At 34.9% G+C, this 19,647-nt stretch overlaps 1 protein-coding gene across 2 annotated transcripts in view; it reads right to left on the reverse strand.

Annotated features, from left to right (window-relative positions):
* Positions 1–930: 930 nt before the first annotated feature.
* Positions 931–19,647, reverse strand: part of LOC135219371 (uncharacterized) — a 217,926-nt gene continuing 199,209 nt past the window's right edge. For both annotated transcript variants that reach the window (XM_064256087.1, XM_064256086.1), the window contains exons 16-18: positions 16,825–17,023; positions 6,003–6,131; positions 931–3,406 (exon numbers count right to left, since the gene is read on the reverse strand). In XM_064256087.1, the coding sequence (XP_064112157.1) occupies positions 3,351–3,406; positions 6,003–6,131; positions 16,825–17,023 (384 nt within the window). In that variant the 3' untranslated portion in view covers positions 931–3,350. The remainder of the gene's footprint in view (positions 3,407–6,002; positions 6,132–16,824; positions 17,024–19,647) is intronic.

The following is a 19,647-nucleotide window of genomic DNA, read 5'->3' on the forward strand; positions in this document are numbered from 1 at the left end:
TGGTTGCAATGGATTTTTTTTCTTAACTAAAAGCTTATCAAATGATATATCTATCTATATATACCTATATAAAGTATACAAATCTATATATGTATATCCATAACCCTTAGGTATAAAAGCAGGCATGGTAATAAAGAGGCATTCTGTGCACCCGTTGATTATCTTGTATCCCTTATTACCCCTGCATTTACTGTAACCACTCACTTTCACCACCTGTTGATGTTAAGGGTGACACTTATGTTGTCACGTATGGGGTGGTGAAAGTGAGCTCTGAGAAGACCCAGGTTTCTTTATCACTGAAATATTTTATGTAAATCTTGCCCTTTTTTCACACCATACATTTTTGCTGAATCTACTCAACAGTTCATAGCTTCCACTCTTATTCTGATTTTCTGTCATTTGTTCACCTTCCATGTTTTTACTTTTTTGTCTTCCATTAATTCTTTCTCTCACTATTAACTCAACTCACAGCACTTTACATTATCTTGAGCATCCCTTGTCTGCTTCAACTGCATAAGCCTTGACTGCCAAGTTTCATACTTCAACTTTTCATTGATCTTGACTGCAATGACCTACCAACCCAGTAAAATCAATCTTTAAGTTTCTCTGCTCCTGTAAATTACCAATTTCTCTATCAACCTCTTAAACATTGTTTATCACCTTTAATTCATGAGAATGCCAGAATTGTCATAAGTGTACTCCTGAATATCTCTCTATCCAAAGGTGTAACTCCCATCAAATCCCAAAAAATCCAACTGTTCCTATTTACCAATTAAGCTCTCCTTCCACCAATACACCCTTAGTACTCATACTATTATTTCTCAAAACCTTTCCTATAATCTTAATTTTTCTTCTTCTGTTGACTCTTTCGTGGTATGTATACTGTGAACCTAATGGGCAGTGAAGCCAAGCACAAACAAAAAGAAAATATAGTCCAAAATAAATTTTTATTTCAAAAGCAACAGACATTTCCAACTACTACATTAAAGCAAATTTTTAATTTATCTGCTATAGAAACTCCCTATGTTAACAACATTTTATTAAAAAAAGAAAACATATACAAAAGACTAATGTACATGTAAAGAGCATCATACTAAAAGGTAACTAAGAATACATTAATATGTTTGTTTGTTTTGTTTGCATGGTGCTTTTACGTTGCATGGAACCAGTGGTTATTCAGCAACGGGACCAACGGCTTTACGTGACTTCCGAACCACGTCGAGAGTGAACTTCTATCACCGGAAATACACATCTCTCACACCTCAATGGAATGGCCGAGAATCGAACCCGCGACCACTGAGGTGGAACGCTAATACCATACCAAACACGCCGCTGAGGCGCTAATACATTAATATGGAAGCAGTAAACATAAGAAAGATATCGACCCTGGAGTATACTGTACATTATTTAATAAGTAAATTTTTGGTCCAGCATTAGCTCGGTATAAAACCCCAATTGCAAGCTATTGTGTCAGATATATTTTATTTTCAATGGTGTAACTACACTTCTGCAAATATATGGAACTGGCTGCTATAAATGTTAGAAATTGGAAAACTAAATCTAAAATTATGAAATAATTTTCATTGTTTCTGTCATTATAAAGTAGTTCAACCATACCACTGAGCTAATTTTATTTTAACTTTCACAAGGCTAACCCAAAGGATTCATCTTTACTAATACTGTAATAAAGTTTAGATTCCACTCCAAAGTGTGTATACTATATTGTGCCAAAACAGCTATGAGGGATTTCTCACCATCCTCAAAAATGGGAGAGTATGACAAATATTTTGTTTACTATACGGAATTACAATGACTTTCGCTGAAAAATATCAAAACTCACTATGTAATTGCATTTTTCCCCATGATAATAGAAAACACAGTAACAGCCCAACTCCGCAGATATCTGTTTGTCTGAAGTTCTATACAATGGCCTATATTAATTTCATCCATGTGCTGTACAACAATTTGTATAGGAAGAGAAAGTCATTGAAATCTTAAAATATCTTTTCTAACTGAAAGGGGCAAAAACTGTAAGGATTGCAGAATGGGGTTCTTGACTTAAAATTGCTGTAGTATATGATAACCTTCATTCCTGTTATAAATATTAAAGCCATATCCCAATAAATCAAAAACCCTTCCTAACCTGTTTGATCTCTTTAAAGCACAAAAAATATTCCTGATCACAATACCATGCACAAAATATGATTAATATACATTATACACAGCTAACAAACATAAACTTCAGATGATAAAACATGAAATTTTATGAACTTTCAAAGGTTGCATTTTATCTGGTTTCAGTTGCATCTACTGCAACTATAAATATTTTCTGCAGAAACTGAGAACTTTACAACACTAGTTGTAAATTACATCTGATGAAAATTTTACATCATTACAAAACTTGATTCTGTCTTTTATTATTGATGTCTTTCATACTAACTTTACCTGAAATGTTACCTTAAATCTAAGGAGAATAAAAAGTTTAGTATTTTATATGAACTGTCTATGATAGAAATCACAAGTGGTGTAAGTGATCATATTTACAAAACTTTGCTCTACATTTTTAATTTATAAAAGAGAAGCAAACACCATATTTAGTAATCCCACTGAAAGAGATTAATATGTCACTTTATGCCATAACTATTATTCTTTGAGTCAAGGTGTGTCACTTCTTGAAAAGAGTTGGCTGGTGCAAATCTTCATTATTATTATACGAGGTATTAGGTTAAATTCACCTGTGACAGGTTTCAACATGAAATGAGTACTCTCTAGTCTTGCTCACTTTCTGCTCTAATTCTCTTTTAGTCCAGGTCTTCCTTTATGACCTTTGTGCTTTCCTAATGCTCTTTGCCCATTCTCACAACTATATTTCTGATTAATTGTTCATATTTGCTTACTACCATAAGCCCCAGCTATCTAATGAAATCCTATGTTTCTTCATAGTTTACGACGGGACTGGTTCCCTTGCAAAGGCAATTTCTTGAATTTCTTCAAAATTAGCATTTATATATTCTGTATTTAGTTATAACACATATGTTCAAGCTAAAATCTTTTTAAAAAATCTACCCTGATAACATATTTAGACATTAAACTTGAAATGCAAATGTAATTTTTTTCAACCAGTAAATCAGTTCCATATGTAAATCCTACTGAACACTCATCCCAATAAAAGTCAACTTTATTGCATTATCAAACAATTCAATATGTACAAAAGTGCAATATATGCCTCATATTTCACAATCCAATGAAATTCAGAATTCTGTGCACGAGTCACAACCCTTGACTTGTTCGTCATTCACCCAATATTCTACCTTTTTAACAATGTACATAGATGTAATTGTCAGTATATCTCAAAAGTCTTCAAAATCATCCACTGATATAGACAGCAAACATGAATCACTCTCATCTGAAAATAAAAAAATCTTTCAAACCAAGTATGCAGACATTGCTTAAAATGCATTATTTGATGTTACAATAAAAATATGATGCATTAATTAAAATTCAATACAACAATTGTAAATGCATGAGTAAGAATACTGTAATTAATAGCATTCAGTTACATTATCATACAGCACCACCGTTCAAGACAATAGCATAGATTAATGTCAGCAATAAATGATGAAAATAAAACATCTCACGATTACTCAGGTAAACTCAGTTCAGGAAAAGAAGCCCTCCTATATCGATTTTCTAATTAAAATGGGTAATTTCTATACTTATAGCAACATATAGCTATATGTTGTCAAAGCCACAGCTCATTGGCAGCTGAGAAAGTGAAAATGAAATAGAGGTTTTAAGTGGCTCACCAGCCTATCTCAAATTCCATTTACCTTTCCTCCAGTAGACAATGACAGAGCAGCTGTCTTCTTCCTCAGTTTTATTTCAACCACCACATTGTGACAGGGCAGGATGGATAGGTACTATGAATGCAAGAACAGAAATAACCAATTTCAATATGAAAACTGGTATTATTTCCGAGTCTTACCTAACATTCATATAGCTGACTACCACATGATGGATGGCGGGATAGTGCAGCACTAAGCAAAGGATGATAAACCCAACCCACAGAAAACAAGATTGGTTTTATATTTTACCTGTTGCAGGAGGAAATCCTGCTGGTAGCTCCTTGCCTCTACTTGAGGACTGACATCAGAGGTAATGGGCCTTGTAGGGAATGCCATGGTTAAAGGTAAAATTATAGAAAAGAGATTTGCTTTACAATACAGCAAGGAAGTATGTAATCTCGTGCCAAACAATTTCCTTTACAATGTCAGGACAGGCCAGAACAAACTTAAAAATACCTACTGAACAGAGGGTATGCGCTTATACACACAATGTGTATCTTCTTACTTTCCATGACCTATTACCCAGAATTTAATAAGAGAATGATTGGGTATGGAAATTTCATAAGTCATTTCCACTTTCTTACAATATAGTGAACTGCAACAGAGCTGCATCTCTATTGTGCTGATTTAAAAACATCACCTACTGATAAATTCCTTATAAAATTCAAAGAGAGCCACAGCTTATACTTCAAGTGACTTTACCTTCAGAATAGGTAGAAAGGAATTGAATTTTTAGACAGGATTACTTGGGTTCATAACACTGTAGAGTTAACAAAGTGCACTTCCTTTTATTGGCTTAACTCAGCCTTATAAACCTTATGGGCTCTAACTCTTCATTCCCAACTGGTGAAGTCAGGAAGTAATTTGGCTTTCAGGGTGGCAAAAAAATAATAACACATCTGAATTCCAACTCAATCTTCTTAGAAGAGGATTAGGGTGTCCTAATTTGAATGATCTAGGAGCTTCTTGAGTATCCTTACTGTCAATGTTATGATGAAACATAGAAGCTAAAAGTGACAGGTAACCTTTCATGGTAGCAGCATAACGTTTCTTGGTATATCTGAGGAACCCGAAGAACTGTATTTTGTTATCTAGAGAGACGCAGAAGCAGGAAAACCATCTAGGCCAACATGAAAGTTCAGTTAAGTGCACCACCGTCATTGGTGAAGTTAATTGCAGATTCTCTTTTGGATTGGAGAAGAGATTCCCAAAAATGATTTGAAAAACCTCTAGCCCAGATGAAACTTGCTGCAGAAGTGTAGGGAGGTAACCTATAAAGGTCTAGATTGGGTCTGTCGGTTAGCTTTACATCCACAGACCAAGGTTGAAGATTCTGGTAGTTAGAACAATAGATCAGCTGGCTCACAACATATCTATGGGCACTTGCATTCTTTTAACCACAGATTTTGGAATTTTGCTGCACATGCTCACACAATGAAGCAGATTAGCATGGTACAATTACTTTCAAAAACTGTTCATGTAAGGAACCCCTTTATAGTTTCAAATGACAATGATTTCCAATTCTAAAGTATGCATATGAGTAACTGCACTTCTTTTAACTACAAATTATAGAATTTCAGACCATGTGCTCACACAATCAAACAGCCACTTTAATAAAATTCATATAAGGTACTGCTTTTATTCATCTCATTAACAATGATTTTCAGAAGTGTGATTACCTATTCTGAAATACAGGTACAGTTCATAAAAGCAGGCAATTATACCTTACTGTATTTAACCAAACATCTAAGAATTTCTGAGTAAGTGATTGCCAGATAAACGAACAAAATGACTCTTTCACTTTTAAAAGTGTATATAACTTAGTATATGCTTCATAAAGGTGTATGTAGTAGTGAGGGTTATGCACATGTGGAATTTGAGTTTTAAACCGTTCAATTGATCCTAAGCCCCGATCAACATGCATTTGTATGATTTTTTTACTAATGTGATTTATCCAAGTCATTGTCCAATAAATGTAAATACCTTACCTGTTTGATCTTTTCCGATATTTTCCTTTTAATATGTATCATTTATCTAAATAAACAAATCAAACTTAGTCAACTGTGTACAAATTTCAATAAAAATTACCAAACTTCATTGTAAAGATCAAACTTACTCAAAAGCCAGTAACGTGAAAAGGTTAAGAGAAAAACTTACCTAATATACCAGCACAACCTGTGGACATCCGATGCTGGAAAACTGACAGTGCCTCTGACAAACCTTTATTTGACCCAATACTCATCCTTCCTAAGCTAATCAGCGACTGTCTACGAGATGAAATTGATTCTGAAAGTAAAATAAAACAAAACTGTAAAATCCAAATTGATTTTTTATATACCATTTTTGCAAGATGGGTCAAATCACTAAAAGAAAGTAAGAAGTCCCAGTTTAGAAGACCATTGCGTCTAAAAATAGATTAATCAAAAGTAATCTCTCAATTACCTTGATTAACAGAGCTAAGGCTCTGTCGGATAAGTGAAAAATCTGGATAAGAGCAAGTAAACAACTCTATGGGTGTTCACGGCAACTTCATACCCTTACTCCCTATACCTTGTCAAAACCACTTGAGCATGAACACTCAATATGCTTATGAACAACAATCATCTCTCTTTAACCTGAAAACTTGATGCAAAAGGCAATTAGCTAGGTTATTCAACTATAATTATAACAAAATATACTATTCAAATGCAATAAAAAATATAGGGAACCCTTTTGCTTTCTCTCATATGCAACACACAACATGGCAGGTAACACTGCTGGATATATCACTTTCCTTTTCACTTTGCCCAAATACATTATATGACACAATCTTTAAAAAGCAATCAATTTCTATTTTATTTTACCTAAACAGTTTAAAACACATGTTATGTAGACAAAAAAGGGAAACCCTTTCTTTTTCCATTTTAGCCATACTTTAAAATACAAGGAAAAAAAACGCACACACACACACAAAGGTTGACTCCTTACTGTTCTTACTGTTCTCATGATAGCCTGTTGCTATGACCTTGGAGGCCTGACTCTTGGCCATCTTCTTCCCAAAGTCCATTATACATACTTTTCACCTTGTCCTGGGAAGTCTTGAAACATGTAAGGTTGACTGTTAAATGCCATAATGATCCATGTTATGTGACACAGACCTTCCTGCCTCGATTCTCCCAATGGTTTCTAGTTTCTTCCAAGGGGTCAACGCCTTCTGTACCTCTTAGCCAGTGAGGCCATACAAAAGATACACAGCACCACTAACAGGATCTGCTATGCTGAGGGCACTGCAATGAAAGTTGCATGCTCGCAGTACATTATTGCATTGGGAAACCACAGAGGATATGTAATGCAATACATTATTTTAATACAGATATTTTCCCTATCTGTAAATAAACCCATGACCCAAGGGGTCATTCGAGTTAGGAGAGTGATCAATAGCCATAACAGGACGTAAAACTAGACCATGCCATGCAATGCTTGCAGTGGCCTGGTTTGCATTTATCTGTATCAACAATTCTTGTAAACAAGTCACAACACCTTCCATGGGAAGTTGGTGACCTATCACCTGTAAAGGAAACACATGACTTCCGAGTCATATGAATGTATCTATTATTTTTGTAATACGCTGAGATAGCTATTGTCAGCTATCGATGCGACTCTCTTGAAAAGTTAGTTCTCTGGTACTTCCCAAACCGAGCGGTCATCTGACCAACCTTTCCTATACTCCTGTGATGGGGTTAAATAAAGTTGTTAAGAAGTTAACTCAGGAAGTTTGAGTCATCTCCCCAATTCTGAAGAAGAACAAAATCTACTTGATGTCACTTCAACGAGAAAGGGAAAAAGAACCACAATGCTTGCGTATCACAGTCGCAAGAATAGACATATAACTGATCTCTGTCCTATACCATTGTAAGTGGTGGACCGAAGACAGTTAAAGATACAGTTCAAACAAGTGACTGATCATGCAAAAGTACACAAAGTTACCGAGGGCATTGATATTTTCCAGATGTAGGCAATTAGAGAAACTGTTTAGGATGCATATGCCTATCAGCCATAAAAAATAAAAAATCCCAATGACATATGTTTCTGTCATTAGCAAGAAAGCTTACAAGGAACTTGGGTGCTTCCCCACCCATGTACCTTCTACAATACGTGGCTAAACTGATATATCCGTATCAGCCAATGAAAAGTAATAATCAAATTGACGTTTCATGATGTGTTAGGTGACATTGTGGTCTTAAGCCAATAACAACTGCTAAAGCTTACACTGTTTCTTTAACCCTTTCACTTTGTGTTTGTGATATAAGTTATGTCAGCCTGGGGAGAGAAACAGATTGATAAGTGCTGTCCTGGTAATAAATTGGTTTCCTCACCTCCTTTTAGTGAACTCTTCCAGTGGCTACAGCTACCTAAACTGGTTTTCTCACCTCGCTATAGTGCCTACAGCTACGCCACTCAGAGAGTAGTTCCAGTTTTTTGTCACGTACCTATGTAGCTGTAAGACTGAAATGACGTAACTTTGGAATATCCATCATAATCTGGAACCGATTTTTTTATTAATATATTTGAAAAGCACCATAAGATCGGAATGACATAGTAGAGTCTGATGTAACATGGTGACTGCCTGTATATATAATATATATGTTTTTTATAGCATAGCCTCTGTTCTTCTTCAAAGGAGTTACACTCATGGTCTGCCCAGGGATCAAAAGACAGAAAAACCAATTACAAAGAATTCCCTCATACATAGTTGGCCTTGGCCAGAATAGTGAGTGCCTGATGGCACACTGATAGAATATACAATAATACCCGGAACTTACTTGAGGTTATTGTTCCAGAGCCACTCGCGCAAGGGGAAGTTTCACATAAATTTGGCATGGTCTCTAAAAATGCTAATAAATACTTGCTTCTAGAGTTTGAACACTAAATATGACCCTAATTATGGTCCCTAGGTAATAAGCTAACTTTTAAATAAAATCACAGTTACTGTAATTTGATTCAAAAGTTACTTAAATACAATATTATTAAAAAACAAATAAATGGTTGGCGTAAAAATAGTTACAGTAACTACTACGTACGTACATATACATTTTCGTACGTATACTAACGTTTCCCCTAATTCATGGGATGCCAATTTCTTTTTCCCTCAGCATAAAAGACTTTTCTTTGCATCACTAGGTAAACTTCGTAAGTCAGTCATAAAATAAAGAATAAAGAAAATGTATGTACATACATAATGTTTACAGAGGGTGAAATAGCATACACAAAATTCCCATGCCGGTTTTACACTTAAAAGCATGAAAATTTAAACTAATTGTAGAAATTAAATAGTTTCTGAAGGGATATCATCTTTGAAATGTGCAGTAACTTTGTGAATGGATTTTGCATCTTGCAAAAGTATATTCACTAACTGCAGGTACTGTAATTATACCTTTGCATCATATTTATGCATCTACAGAAATAAAAAAAAATACATTTTTAATAAAGATTTTGCAAATAAAAGCTTTAAAACTTATAAATTTACATAATAAATTAACAATCACATTTGCAGGGTTTTGCATGTTTCTGGAGGAATTGCAAGTGTCCACACTATTGTGGAGAACTCACGTATGATAATTAGTTAGGTTCCAATGTGCCATTGTGAATTCGTGCAAAACGAATTGCATAAGTTCAGGATATTACTGTAAAGGACTCAGTCTCCTGTCCTACAACGATTACCTAGGCTCTACATCTTACTTGCACAGTTGTGATAACATAAGTCGGAGACATCTTCATTATACACTGGCCTGTCCAAGAGTTCACTAGTACCATTGCTCCAGAAATGGCATTCAACTACACATTTTTCACACATGAGTCAAGCTAAGTATACTTAGTTTTAAGGCCCAGTGAAAAGTTTTAGTTTCTTAAAATTTTAATGGGCAGGCTTATATTTATTTAAATTGGGAGCCAGTAAGCCTCTTGCAAGGCTACGCTGTAATTACCGTGATATTTTTTCTTTTTTAACTAAGTGAGAATTAGCATTAAGGCAATAATATTAGACAATTTTGTTATTGAAACTTATTGTGCAATGACTTCATTAACCCTTAAACGCTGAGCCGCTATTTACCAAACTGTCTCTCGTATGCCGGCAGCGTTCGGGAGTTAGCGCTGAAGCGGAAAGTTTTTTTTAAAAAATCACAGCATGCTTTGTTCTTAAGATTAAGAGTTCATTTTTGGCTCCTTTTTTTGTCATTGCCTGAAGATTAGTATGCAACATCAGAAATGAAAAAAAATATCATTATCATATATAAATATTGGAATATATGACAGCACAAAAAAAATTTAATATATAATTGTATACAAATCGCGCTGTGAGCAAAACGGTTAAAGCTAACGAATTAATTTTTTTATTGTACACTAAATTGTGATGATTTTGGTATATAACAAATTGTAAAATGATCAAAGCAACACAGAGAAAATATTATCACAAAATGATCCATGAATTTGTAACGCTCGGAGTTAAAAAAAAAGTTTTTTTTTCAAAAATAGACCATAAACCGAAATATTGTGCTAGAGACTTCCAATTTGTTGCAAAATGAAGGTAATTGATTGAATATTACTGGACTGTAAGTGTTGTAGCTTACTATTGCAGTTTTCTACCATTTCGGTCGAATCAAAGTTGACCGAAGGTCAAATTTTTTCTATTTATCGTGATTTATATAAAAATATTTCAAAACTGATAAAAGCTACAACCATGAGTTATTTTAAGTTGTATTCTACATGAAATTGTGCACATTTCCATATATAAAACATTATGTAACGGCTAATATAAAACGGTGCTAACATTACGACAAACTGACGAAAGAATTTGAAAGATTTTCGGCGGAGTTACTGCACGGACATAAGGAAAATGTTTTTTTTTCATAAGTTCACCATAACTCGAAATATTGTGCTAGAGACTTCCAATTTATTGCAGAATGAAGGTAAATTATTGAATATTACTAGAATGTAAGAGTTTTAGCTTACAATTGCATTTTTTTACCATTTCTGTCGAGTCAAAGTTGACTGAAGGTTGAAATTTTGGCACTTATCGTGATTTACATGAAAATATTTAAAAAGTGATAAAAGCTACAACCATGGGTTGTTTTTTGTTGTATTCTACATGAAATTGTGCACATTTTCATATACTATAAAACTTTATGTAACAGCTAATATACAACGGTGCAAACATTACAAAAAACTGACGAAAGAATTTCAGAGATTTTCGGCAGAGTTACCGGGCGGAAGTAAGGAATAAGTGATTTTCAAAAATTCACCATAAATTGAAATATTGTGCTAGAGTTTTCCAATTTGTTGCAAAATGAAGGTAAATGATTGAATATTGCTAGAATGTAAGAGTTTTAGCTTACAATTGCGTTTTTTGACCATTTCGATCGAGTTAAAGTTGACTGAATGTTGAAATTTTGGCACTTATCGTGATTTATAAGAAAATATTTAAAGTGATAAAAGCTATAACCATGGGTTGTTTTTAGTTGTATTCTGCATGAAATTACATACATTTTCATACATAAAACTTTATGTAACGGCTAATATAAAATGGTGCAAACATTATGACAAAATGACGAAAGAATTTCTGAGATTTTCGGCAGAGTTAGCGCGCAGACGTAAGGACAAAGTGTTTTTCAAAAATTCACCATAAATCGAAATATTGTGCTAGAGTCGAGTCAAAGTTGACCAAAGGCTGAAATTTTGGCACTTATTGTGATTTATATGAAAATATGTCAAAACTGATAAAAGCTACAACCATGGGTTGTTTTTTGTTGTATTCTACATGAAACTGCGCACATTTTCACACATAAAACTTTATGTAACAGCTAATATAAAACGGTGCAAACATTACGACAATCTTACGAAAGAATTTCTGAGATGTGTCGCTGATGCTTTTTAGTGCGAGAAGAAAGAAATTCGTGCATGCGTGCCTGGGTAACGCTGGTAAACAAATCAATAGCTTGATCCGTGAACTCCCAGCATCCCTCAAGGTGCGATTTAAAATTTTTTGCAAACTAGGCATTTAACAATTTTTTCGCGAATATTTAAAAAAACTTTCTGTAGTCGATGTATTATACGTCAATTAAGCACCCGACAGGCAATTTTAGTCGACGTATAATACTACCAGTCGGCGTTTAAGGGTTAATACTGGTAGATAATTTGAAGCTATCCGAAGGGTAAATTGGGTTAGCTTAACTCACCAGCCCTGTTGCTTACTAAGGTCAGTATTTCCTTTGTAGTATTTTCTAAGCAAACTACCGTAAATGGTGGTGAAATTGACAGTTCTACATTTATATATAATATTTGAGTTCTTTCTTATGTTAAAGGAATACATTCAAGTGGATCTACTTCCAATGGAGAATTTATCAATGTTTGTATTTTCCCTATGGGAATACAAAAGTGCTTTTTCAAAATGGTGATAATTGCAATAATTATTGATTTTATTTTATTTATGTGCCAACTAATGTAGCCTATACCCTATATTACATTACCTTTACCTGGTGCTTGGGAATAGACCAGATAATTGTAGGTTATGAAATGTGTAGAATTATACAGATATCCATTAAGTTTTACCTTAATTGAGTTAAAAAGCATTGGTGAGAGAATTCTTTAAGGCGACATTGTTGTAGTAATTGTGAATTAATGTTTTAATACACTACTACTATATTTTATGGATGTGAACCATTGATCATGTTTCCATACATCTTACTATGAACATGTACTTGTGGCCATGTAGGCCTTGGTTAACTTGAAGGGTTTGCATCCTATTCAGTGATATAAGTAGTTAACACTACGTAGTTTTTGTTAAACACTTGTTCCTTTTATCACTGAACTGGGCTGCTATTACACAGGACTTACACATTATCTATGCCACAGTGAATTGCTACATGTACTTTTAATCTGTAGAAATAGCTAACCACCTGCCATAAGCCTGGCCCTGAAGGAAAACAGAATTTAGTTGCTGGCTGGACATGTCCAAAATATGCCATATGATGAGAAAGCATATTTTTAAGCTCTTTATTAGCTATAGATTTCAATAGGAGTATGGAAGAAGGAGACTACTGTACATGTTCCATCAAAACTATAGAAGTGTGTTTCCATCCCTCTCCAAGCAGAATTCACATTTGGGCCAATACTCCAAAAGCAGTGTATTATAGGAAATCCCACTTACTCCTCTGATGGCGACGAAGTCTCTCTCCTTGGGAGAGAGGTCACTGATACTAACATGAAGTAGACAGAGCCACTGACATTTCCCTTCCAAATCTGGTAGATCTAGGGAACAGTTTTCTGCTTTACATGAGAGAGATATTTCAAGAGAATCTTGCCTTTCCTATGCTACAATCATGTATTGAGAGGACCCTGATACGGTCCACCCAACCCCATCTGAAGTGTCTATACCTTCTACAGGATAGTGATATATCCTGGACCTCTATTCTGCTAGGAAGTGGTGATAAAACTGCCTTAGCTTGATCATTTCATGCTGTCTTCCCTGATAGGAAAATTTGCTTGCCCTACTTTCTATGCTGCCAAGCAATGATAATATGGCTGCCTTGGCTCAATCAGTTCATGCAGGCTTCCCTGATAGGAAAATTCTGCTTGCTCTACTTCCTATACTGCCAAGCAATAATGATATAACTACCTTGGCTTTCTGCTTACTGTACATTCTATAATGCCAGGCAGGAGTGATATTACTACCCTGGCTCATAAGTTCATGCAGGCTTCCTTAATAAGGAATTCAATTTACTATACTTTCTATAGTGCCAGGCAGTGGTAACACAACTGCCTTGGCTCAATCAGTTCATGAAGGTTTCCCTGATGGGCAAAGTCCACTTGCTACAATTCTATACTGCCAGGCAGTGATAATACAACTGCCTTAGCTTATCAGTTCAACCCTATCATTCCTAGCCTTTTCTGCTAAAGAAACTCAGAAATTCATATAAAAGATTGTCTGGTTCAAGCACTTTAAGATTAACATAGCTGTATGTCACTGAAAACATCCCAGATGGCACTATTTTTCCTACACCTTAGCACAAACAAAGCATTCTCTACATGGGCTGAAAATGATTTTACTGGCCCTCATTGAAAAGGCAGACTCACTACATTCTCAAGTCACATGACTTCCAAAAGGTGAATACATTGTTAACTTTCTTCAGAAATGTTTCCTTTGAAGAAGTCTTAGAGTATAAAGAGAGGTTATTAAAAGACAGTATACCTGAACTGGTGAAAAGCACAATAATCCTGCAGCCAGACTCGCCATAATTAGGTAAGACACCACAAGAACAATACAAATAGTATTGGTTTCTGTGTTGTTTCCTATTCTGTATTGTCAAGCCCTATAGATATCCTGAGTAAAGGAAATGGTTAATATCCTATGACTATGACTATACTTTAGACCAAAAATTAATCTGGGTTGCTGGGTTTTATTTATTAGGAGCTAAGCCATTTGTCACCTATCAATTTCTTTTGTATTCTTCTTTGAGGATGAATAGCAGCTATGCCATCAAAAAAACAGGTTTTGACATAGCAAAATCCTATTTTTGGTAGCAGCTTTGAGTCCTTGAACCCGCCCACTTTTCCTGATGAAAAGGCATGGAACAGTAGTGTGAACATTTATCATGAACAGACCTGGTGTGTAATGATGATGGTATCAACTTATGCTGTTGTCACATCCATGCGAGTAAGATGTAGAGACTAGATAATCATTGCCGGAGAGAGATAGAGCCCTCCTGTCCCGATTCCTTTATATGCTATCTCTGTGCCAACAAGCACTATTCTGGCTAAGACAAATTATAAGATAATATTTTGTAACTGGTTGGTCTCTCTCATGAAGCCTTGGGGAGACCATGAGAGTTTAACTCCTTTGAGGATTCACAGTGGCTACCAAAAATGACAAATTTTTAATCAATTTGTATTTTTCATAGCTTTTTTCCTATATCAAAACCTACATACAAGGTGTCCATAAAGTCGTTCCGATTAATAAAATGAATAACATTAAATTATTGTGGATATGACCGTACAACTTTCACATTCTGTTGAGCAATTACCAAAGTTTCTTTTGTTTGCCTACAGATGCCATTGTGATAATTTTATCCGCCAGCTGAGTAAAGAACAGCAGTGCCATTGCAGGAGAAAGCCCAGTGTATGTTATGGTACCACAAAACAAAATCACCTGTTGCAGTTCAATGTACGTTCAGAAATGAGTATCGATGAGATCCACCTGATGTTAAAAACATTAAAGACTGGTATAAAAAGTTCACAGAGACTGGAAGTGTTGAAGACTGTAAGAGAAGTGGTAAACCCTGTGTGAGTGATGCATCTGCTGTTGCTGTGCCAAACAGAATGGCCACCATGTTCACCAGACATTACCCCTCTTGATTTTTTCTTATGGGGTTATATCAAGAATAAAGTGTACAGTACACCATTACCTAATGTTGAGAACTTAAAAGCAAGGATACCAGCTATGGAGATGTTGGAGAGTACCTGGTGCGAGATAGAATTTCGTTAGACATTCTCTGGGCAACAAAGGGAGCACATGTTAAAATTTATTAGTAGAGTAAAAAAACTTTAATCATTGTTGTTGAAATTGAAAACCTCATACCTCTACCTAACATGATTTGTGTTTAATAAAGGTCTGAAATCCGAGAAAGAATTTATGGACACCCTATATATTCTGATATTGATGCCCGTGCTACATACTGATTTGAGGTTTTAGTGTCTGACCTAGTCTCAATTGTTACCAGTTGGAGCTCTGGGAGTGACTAGGCTGTCACTTATTATTCATTCTGGTTTCAACGGGGTATCTAGACAACTGATTCAACTTCTTTTGGGATTAGGTTTTTCATTACCCTGTTCCTATGATCTAAGATTTTTTTTGACAATCCTATCTCTGCCTGGGCAGACTGTGCAGCCTCTCAATCCTCTAGCTTAAAGGATGATAAATTTTTACATATCACACCCGACTCCATATTCAGGACACCTGAATTCCTTGCCAGATTCACGGATAGCATCTCTATGCTGATACTTAAAGGTTTTACACTCTTGCAGTTATCCTTGATACTGTTCACGATTTCCTCCCATTTTTCTAAAAGTATTGCAAGCTGAATTTTCCCATCACGTACTCCTGCATGAACTGATGAGCCAAGGCAGTAGTATCACCACTGCCTGGCAGTATAGAAAATACAGCAAGCTGAATTTTCTTATCAAGGAAACCTGCTTGAACTGATTGAGCCAAGGCACTTGTATCAACACTGCCTGGTAGTAAAGAAAGTACAAAAGTTAAGTATATCTTAGATTTACCAGACCACTGAGCTAATTAACAGCTTTCCTAGGGCTGGCCCGAAGGATTAGATAGTTTTATGTGTCTAGGAACCAACTGGTCACCTAGCAACGGGACCTACAGCTTATTGTGGGTACAATAGGAGGAATTTTCCATCAGGGAAGCCTGGATGAACTGATGAACCACTGCAGTTGTATCTACAGTTGTATCTAGGTAATGAAGGTCCAGATAATTGGGGGATTACTGTACTATATACAAAATGGCAAATTTTTATTCAATTTGCATTTTTCATAGCTTACGAACCTGAGGTCTTAACAATAGGGTAATCTAGCACCAGCTGGGAACAGGTTAAAAACAACCAAAGATTGTAAAGCAAGGAATCTGTGGCATCTGGCAACCCATACATATATGAGGTGGAAGCTGGTCACCGACCAAGCTTGGGTCATTGTCCCATACATATATGACAGCTGTCTTCTCAGCCAACAAACCAAATTAAAAAAATATATATACATCTAAATTAACTTTGATTAAGCACAATTAAGATTACAAATACCTGAAACAGACTGTTTTCAAAATGCAAAGCTCTTACTTCTTTGATATCTTGTAACTTGATTCAACAAAGCAAACCACTTAATTCTGAAATACTGTAATATGAGTACAAGATTGAGGAAAGAAAATAAAAAACCAACAAACCTCTTCGAATTTCATCCTGAACATCTTCATTTGTTAATAAGGATGAACAAACTTCTCCTGCTAATATGGACTCAGTTAATGTGTCAAATATTGAATTTCTAGGCAGGTATGATGATTGTTGGCCAGGAGTTTGTAACAATGTCTTTTCAAATTCTTCACAGTCCATGAACTTCTCAGTGTCTTCAGTCGATAAAGTAATCTGTAAAGTGGAAAAAAACCAGTACAGTACTAAAATAATAAATTGATGTTTCACAAGGAAGGATAAGTAATGAGATAAATCCCTTAATTTTTCTTTCACATCATCAGGTAGAGTAGAGAATATTATGTGGAAAACACCATCAAAGACCTTTTTATCCCAATCAAATAGGATATCCCTTGAGCTCTACAACCCATTAATTTTGCCTGTATAGTTGACCCTCATTAAGATGGACTAATGGGGGAACAAGGTGTCTGTCTTAGCCAATTGTCCAATTTAACCGACAATACCTATATATTTACCTATAAATACCTATATACGTATATATTGTATTTCCTTATTTTTATAGAATATGAATAATAAACCAATGTAGAAAAATTTGTATTAAACTTATTGTAAAAAAAGTAAAATTATGAATAAAACATGATAAAAATGTCACAACTCATTTGCATACGTAGATGCCGAGGCTGAGACACGAACGCATAATTGCGTGATCAAACATCACTACTGCAGCAAAAACATTATTTTTACCTATGTGTTTATTGTCTTATTTATTAATTACACAGTAGTGCCTCAGGATACGAAATTAATCCGTTCCGAAGTGGCCTTCGTAACCTGATTTTTTCCTGTAATACAATTTTCATACACATTTTGAACGTAAATGCATGAAAACTTAAAACAGACAGCTGAAGTTTCATTATAACAAAAAGCTGAAATTTCATTAACAAATGAGTTTTAATTAGCTCCCAAATTAATAAAATAACACCATGCATTTTTCAGAACAGTGGCGGACAAGAACGAACATGAAAAAACATCCTCTGACAATGTGGAGGGTAGTTACAAAAGCTGCCTTTATTTGTATCATATTTATGTACAAAAATAAAAATACCCTATACGTAATATATTTTCATACACATTTTAAACATAAAAGCATGAGCATTTATAAAATCGACACATCGATCGCCAAATTTGCACTCTTTTCTACTCAATATTTTCGGAAGAGCAGTAGGCGGCGGCTTACAGGAATGAACATGAAAAAGCATTGTATTTGATAATGTGAAGGGCAGTTTCAAAAGCTGCCTTAGTATCATATTTCTGCGCAGAAATAAAAATACCCTATACGCAATACATTTTCATACACACTTTAAACAAAAGCATGAACATTTATAAAATTGACACATCAATCGCTAAATTTGCACTTTTTTTAACTCGATATTTATGGAAGAGCAGCAGGCGGCGGCTCACAAGAAAGTACATCAAAAAACATCTTTGATAATGTGAAGGGCAGTTTCAAAAGCTGCCTTTGTATCATATTTGTAAAAAAATAAAAATACCTCATACGTAATACATTTTCATACACATTTTAAGCATAAAAGCATGAACATTTATAAATCAACACATCCGTAGCTGAATTTCCACTTATGTAACTGATATATTCGGCATAGAACAGCGTCAGAGGCATATATTTTACCCATGCAGGTGGCCCGCAGTTAACGGCGCAATTGCTCAACAGCGAATCGGTTTTACGGCTGTTGACTTTTTAAGGTATTTTTACAGCACAATTTTCGGTCAACAGCGCCGCTAGCCCCGTTATGTCTAACGAGTACATACATTTGTAGAAATACTGTTCAGCCTACAAAGGTAATGCAAATGATATTAAAAAGTTGTACTGAGAGTTATTACATAGGTATTAGGGTAAAATATATGCCTCTGACGCTGTTCTATGCCGAAAATATAGAGTTAAATGAGTGCAAATTTAGCTATGGATGTGTCGATTTATAAATGTTCATGCTTTTATGTTTAAAATGTGTATGAAAATGTATGATGTATAGGTATTTTTATTTTTGCACATAAATATGATACAAAGGCAGCTTTTGAAACTGCCCTTCACGTTATCAAATATGTTTTTTCATGTTCATTCTTGTAAGCTGATGCCTGCCACTCTTATGAAAATATAGTTAAAAAAAGTGCAAATTTAGCGATCGATGTGTAGATTTTATAAATGTTCATGCTTTAATGTTTAAAATGTGTATGCAAATGTATTACATATAGGGTATTTTTAATTCTGCGCAGAAATATGGTACTAAGGCAGCTTTTGAAACTGCCCTTCACGTTATCAAATACAATGTTTTTTTCATGTTCATTCTTGTGAGCAGCTGCCGGCCGCTCTTCCAAAAATATAGTTGAAAAGAGTGCAAATTTAGTGATCAATGTGTAGATTTTATAAATGTTCATGCTCTTATGTTTAAAATGTGTATGAAAATATATTATGTATAGGGTATTTTTTGTACTAAATAAAATGATACAAAATTAAGGCAGCTTTCGTAACTACCCTCCACATTGTCAGAGGATGTCATTTCATGTTCGTTCTTGTCCGCCACAGTTCTGAAAAATGCATGGTGTTATTTTATTATTTATGCATTTTTTCCATAAATCCTCTAAAAAGTTGTACATTCCTTCACTGTATCCAATAATGTTGTATGTATTCTCATATTATTGTATTATAAAATACTAAGGCAAATCTAAGCTAGTATTCCGCAGAGCGGCCAATGTTTTGGTCAATCAGCTGATGGCGAACACAAGTTTGTTTCGCCATATTTAACGCAATTCTGAGCGAATTTTCTTGC

The sequence above is a fragment of the Macrobrachium nipponense genome, chromosome 1, assembly GCF_015104395.2.
Source record: "Macrobrachium nipponense isolate FS-2020 chromosome 1, ASM1510439v2, whole genome shotgun sequence".
NCBI classification, from domain to species: Eukaryota; Metazoa; Arthropoda; class Malacostraca; order Decapoda; family Palaemonidae; genus Macrobrachium; species Macrobrachium nipponense.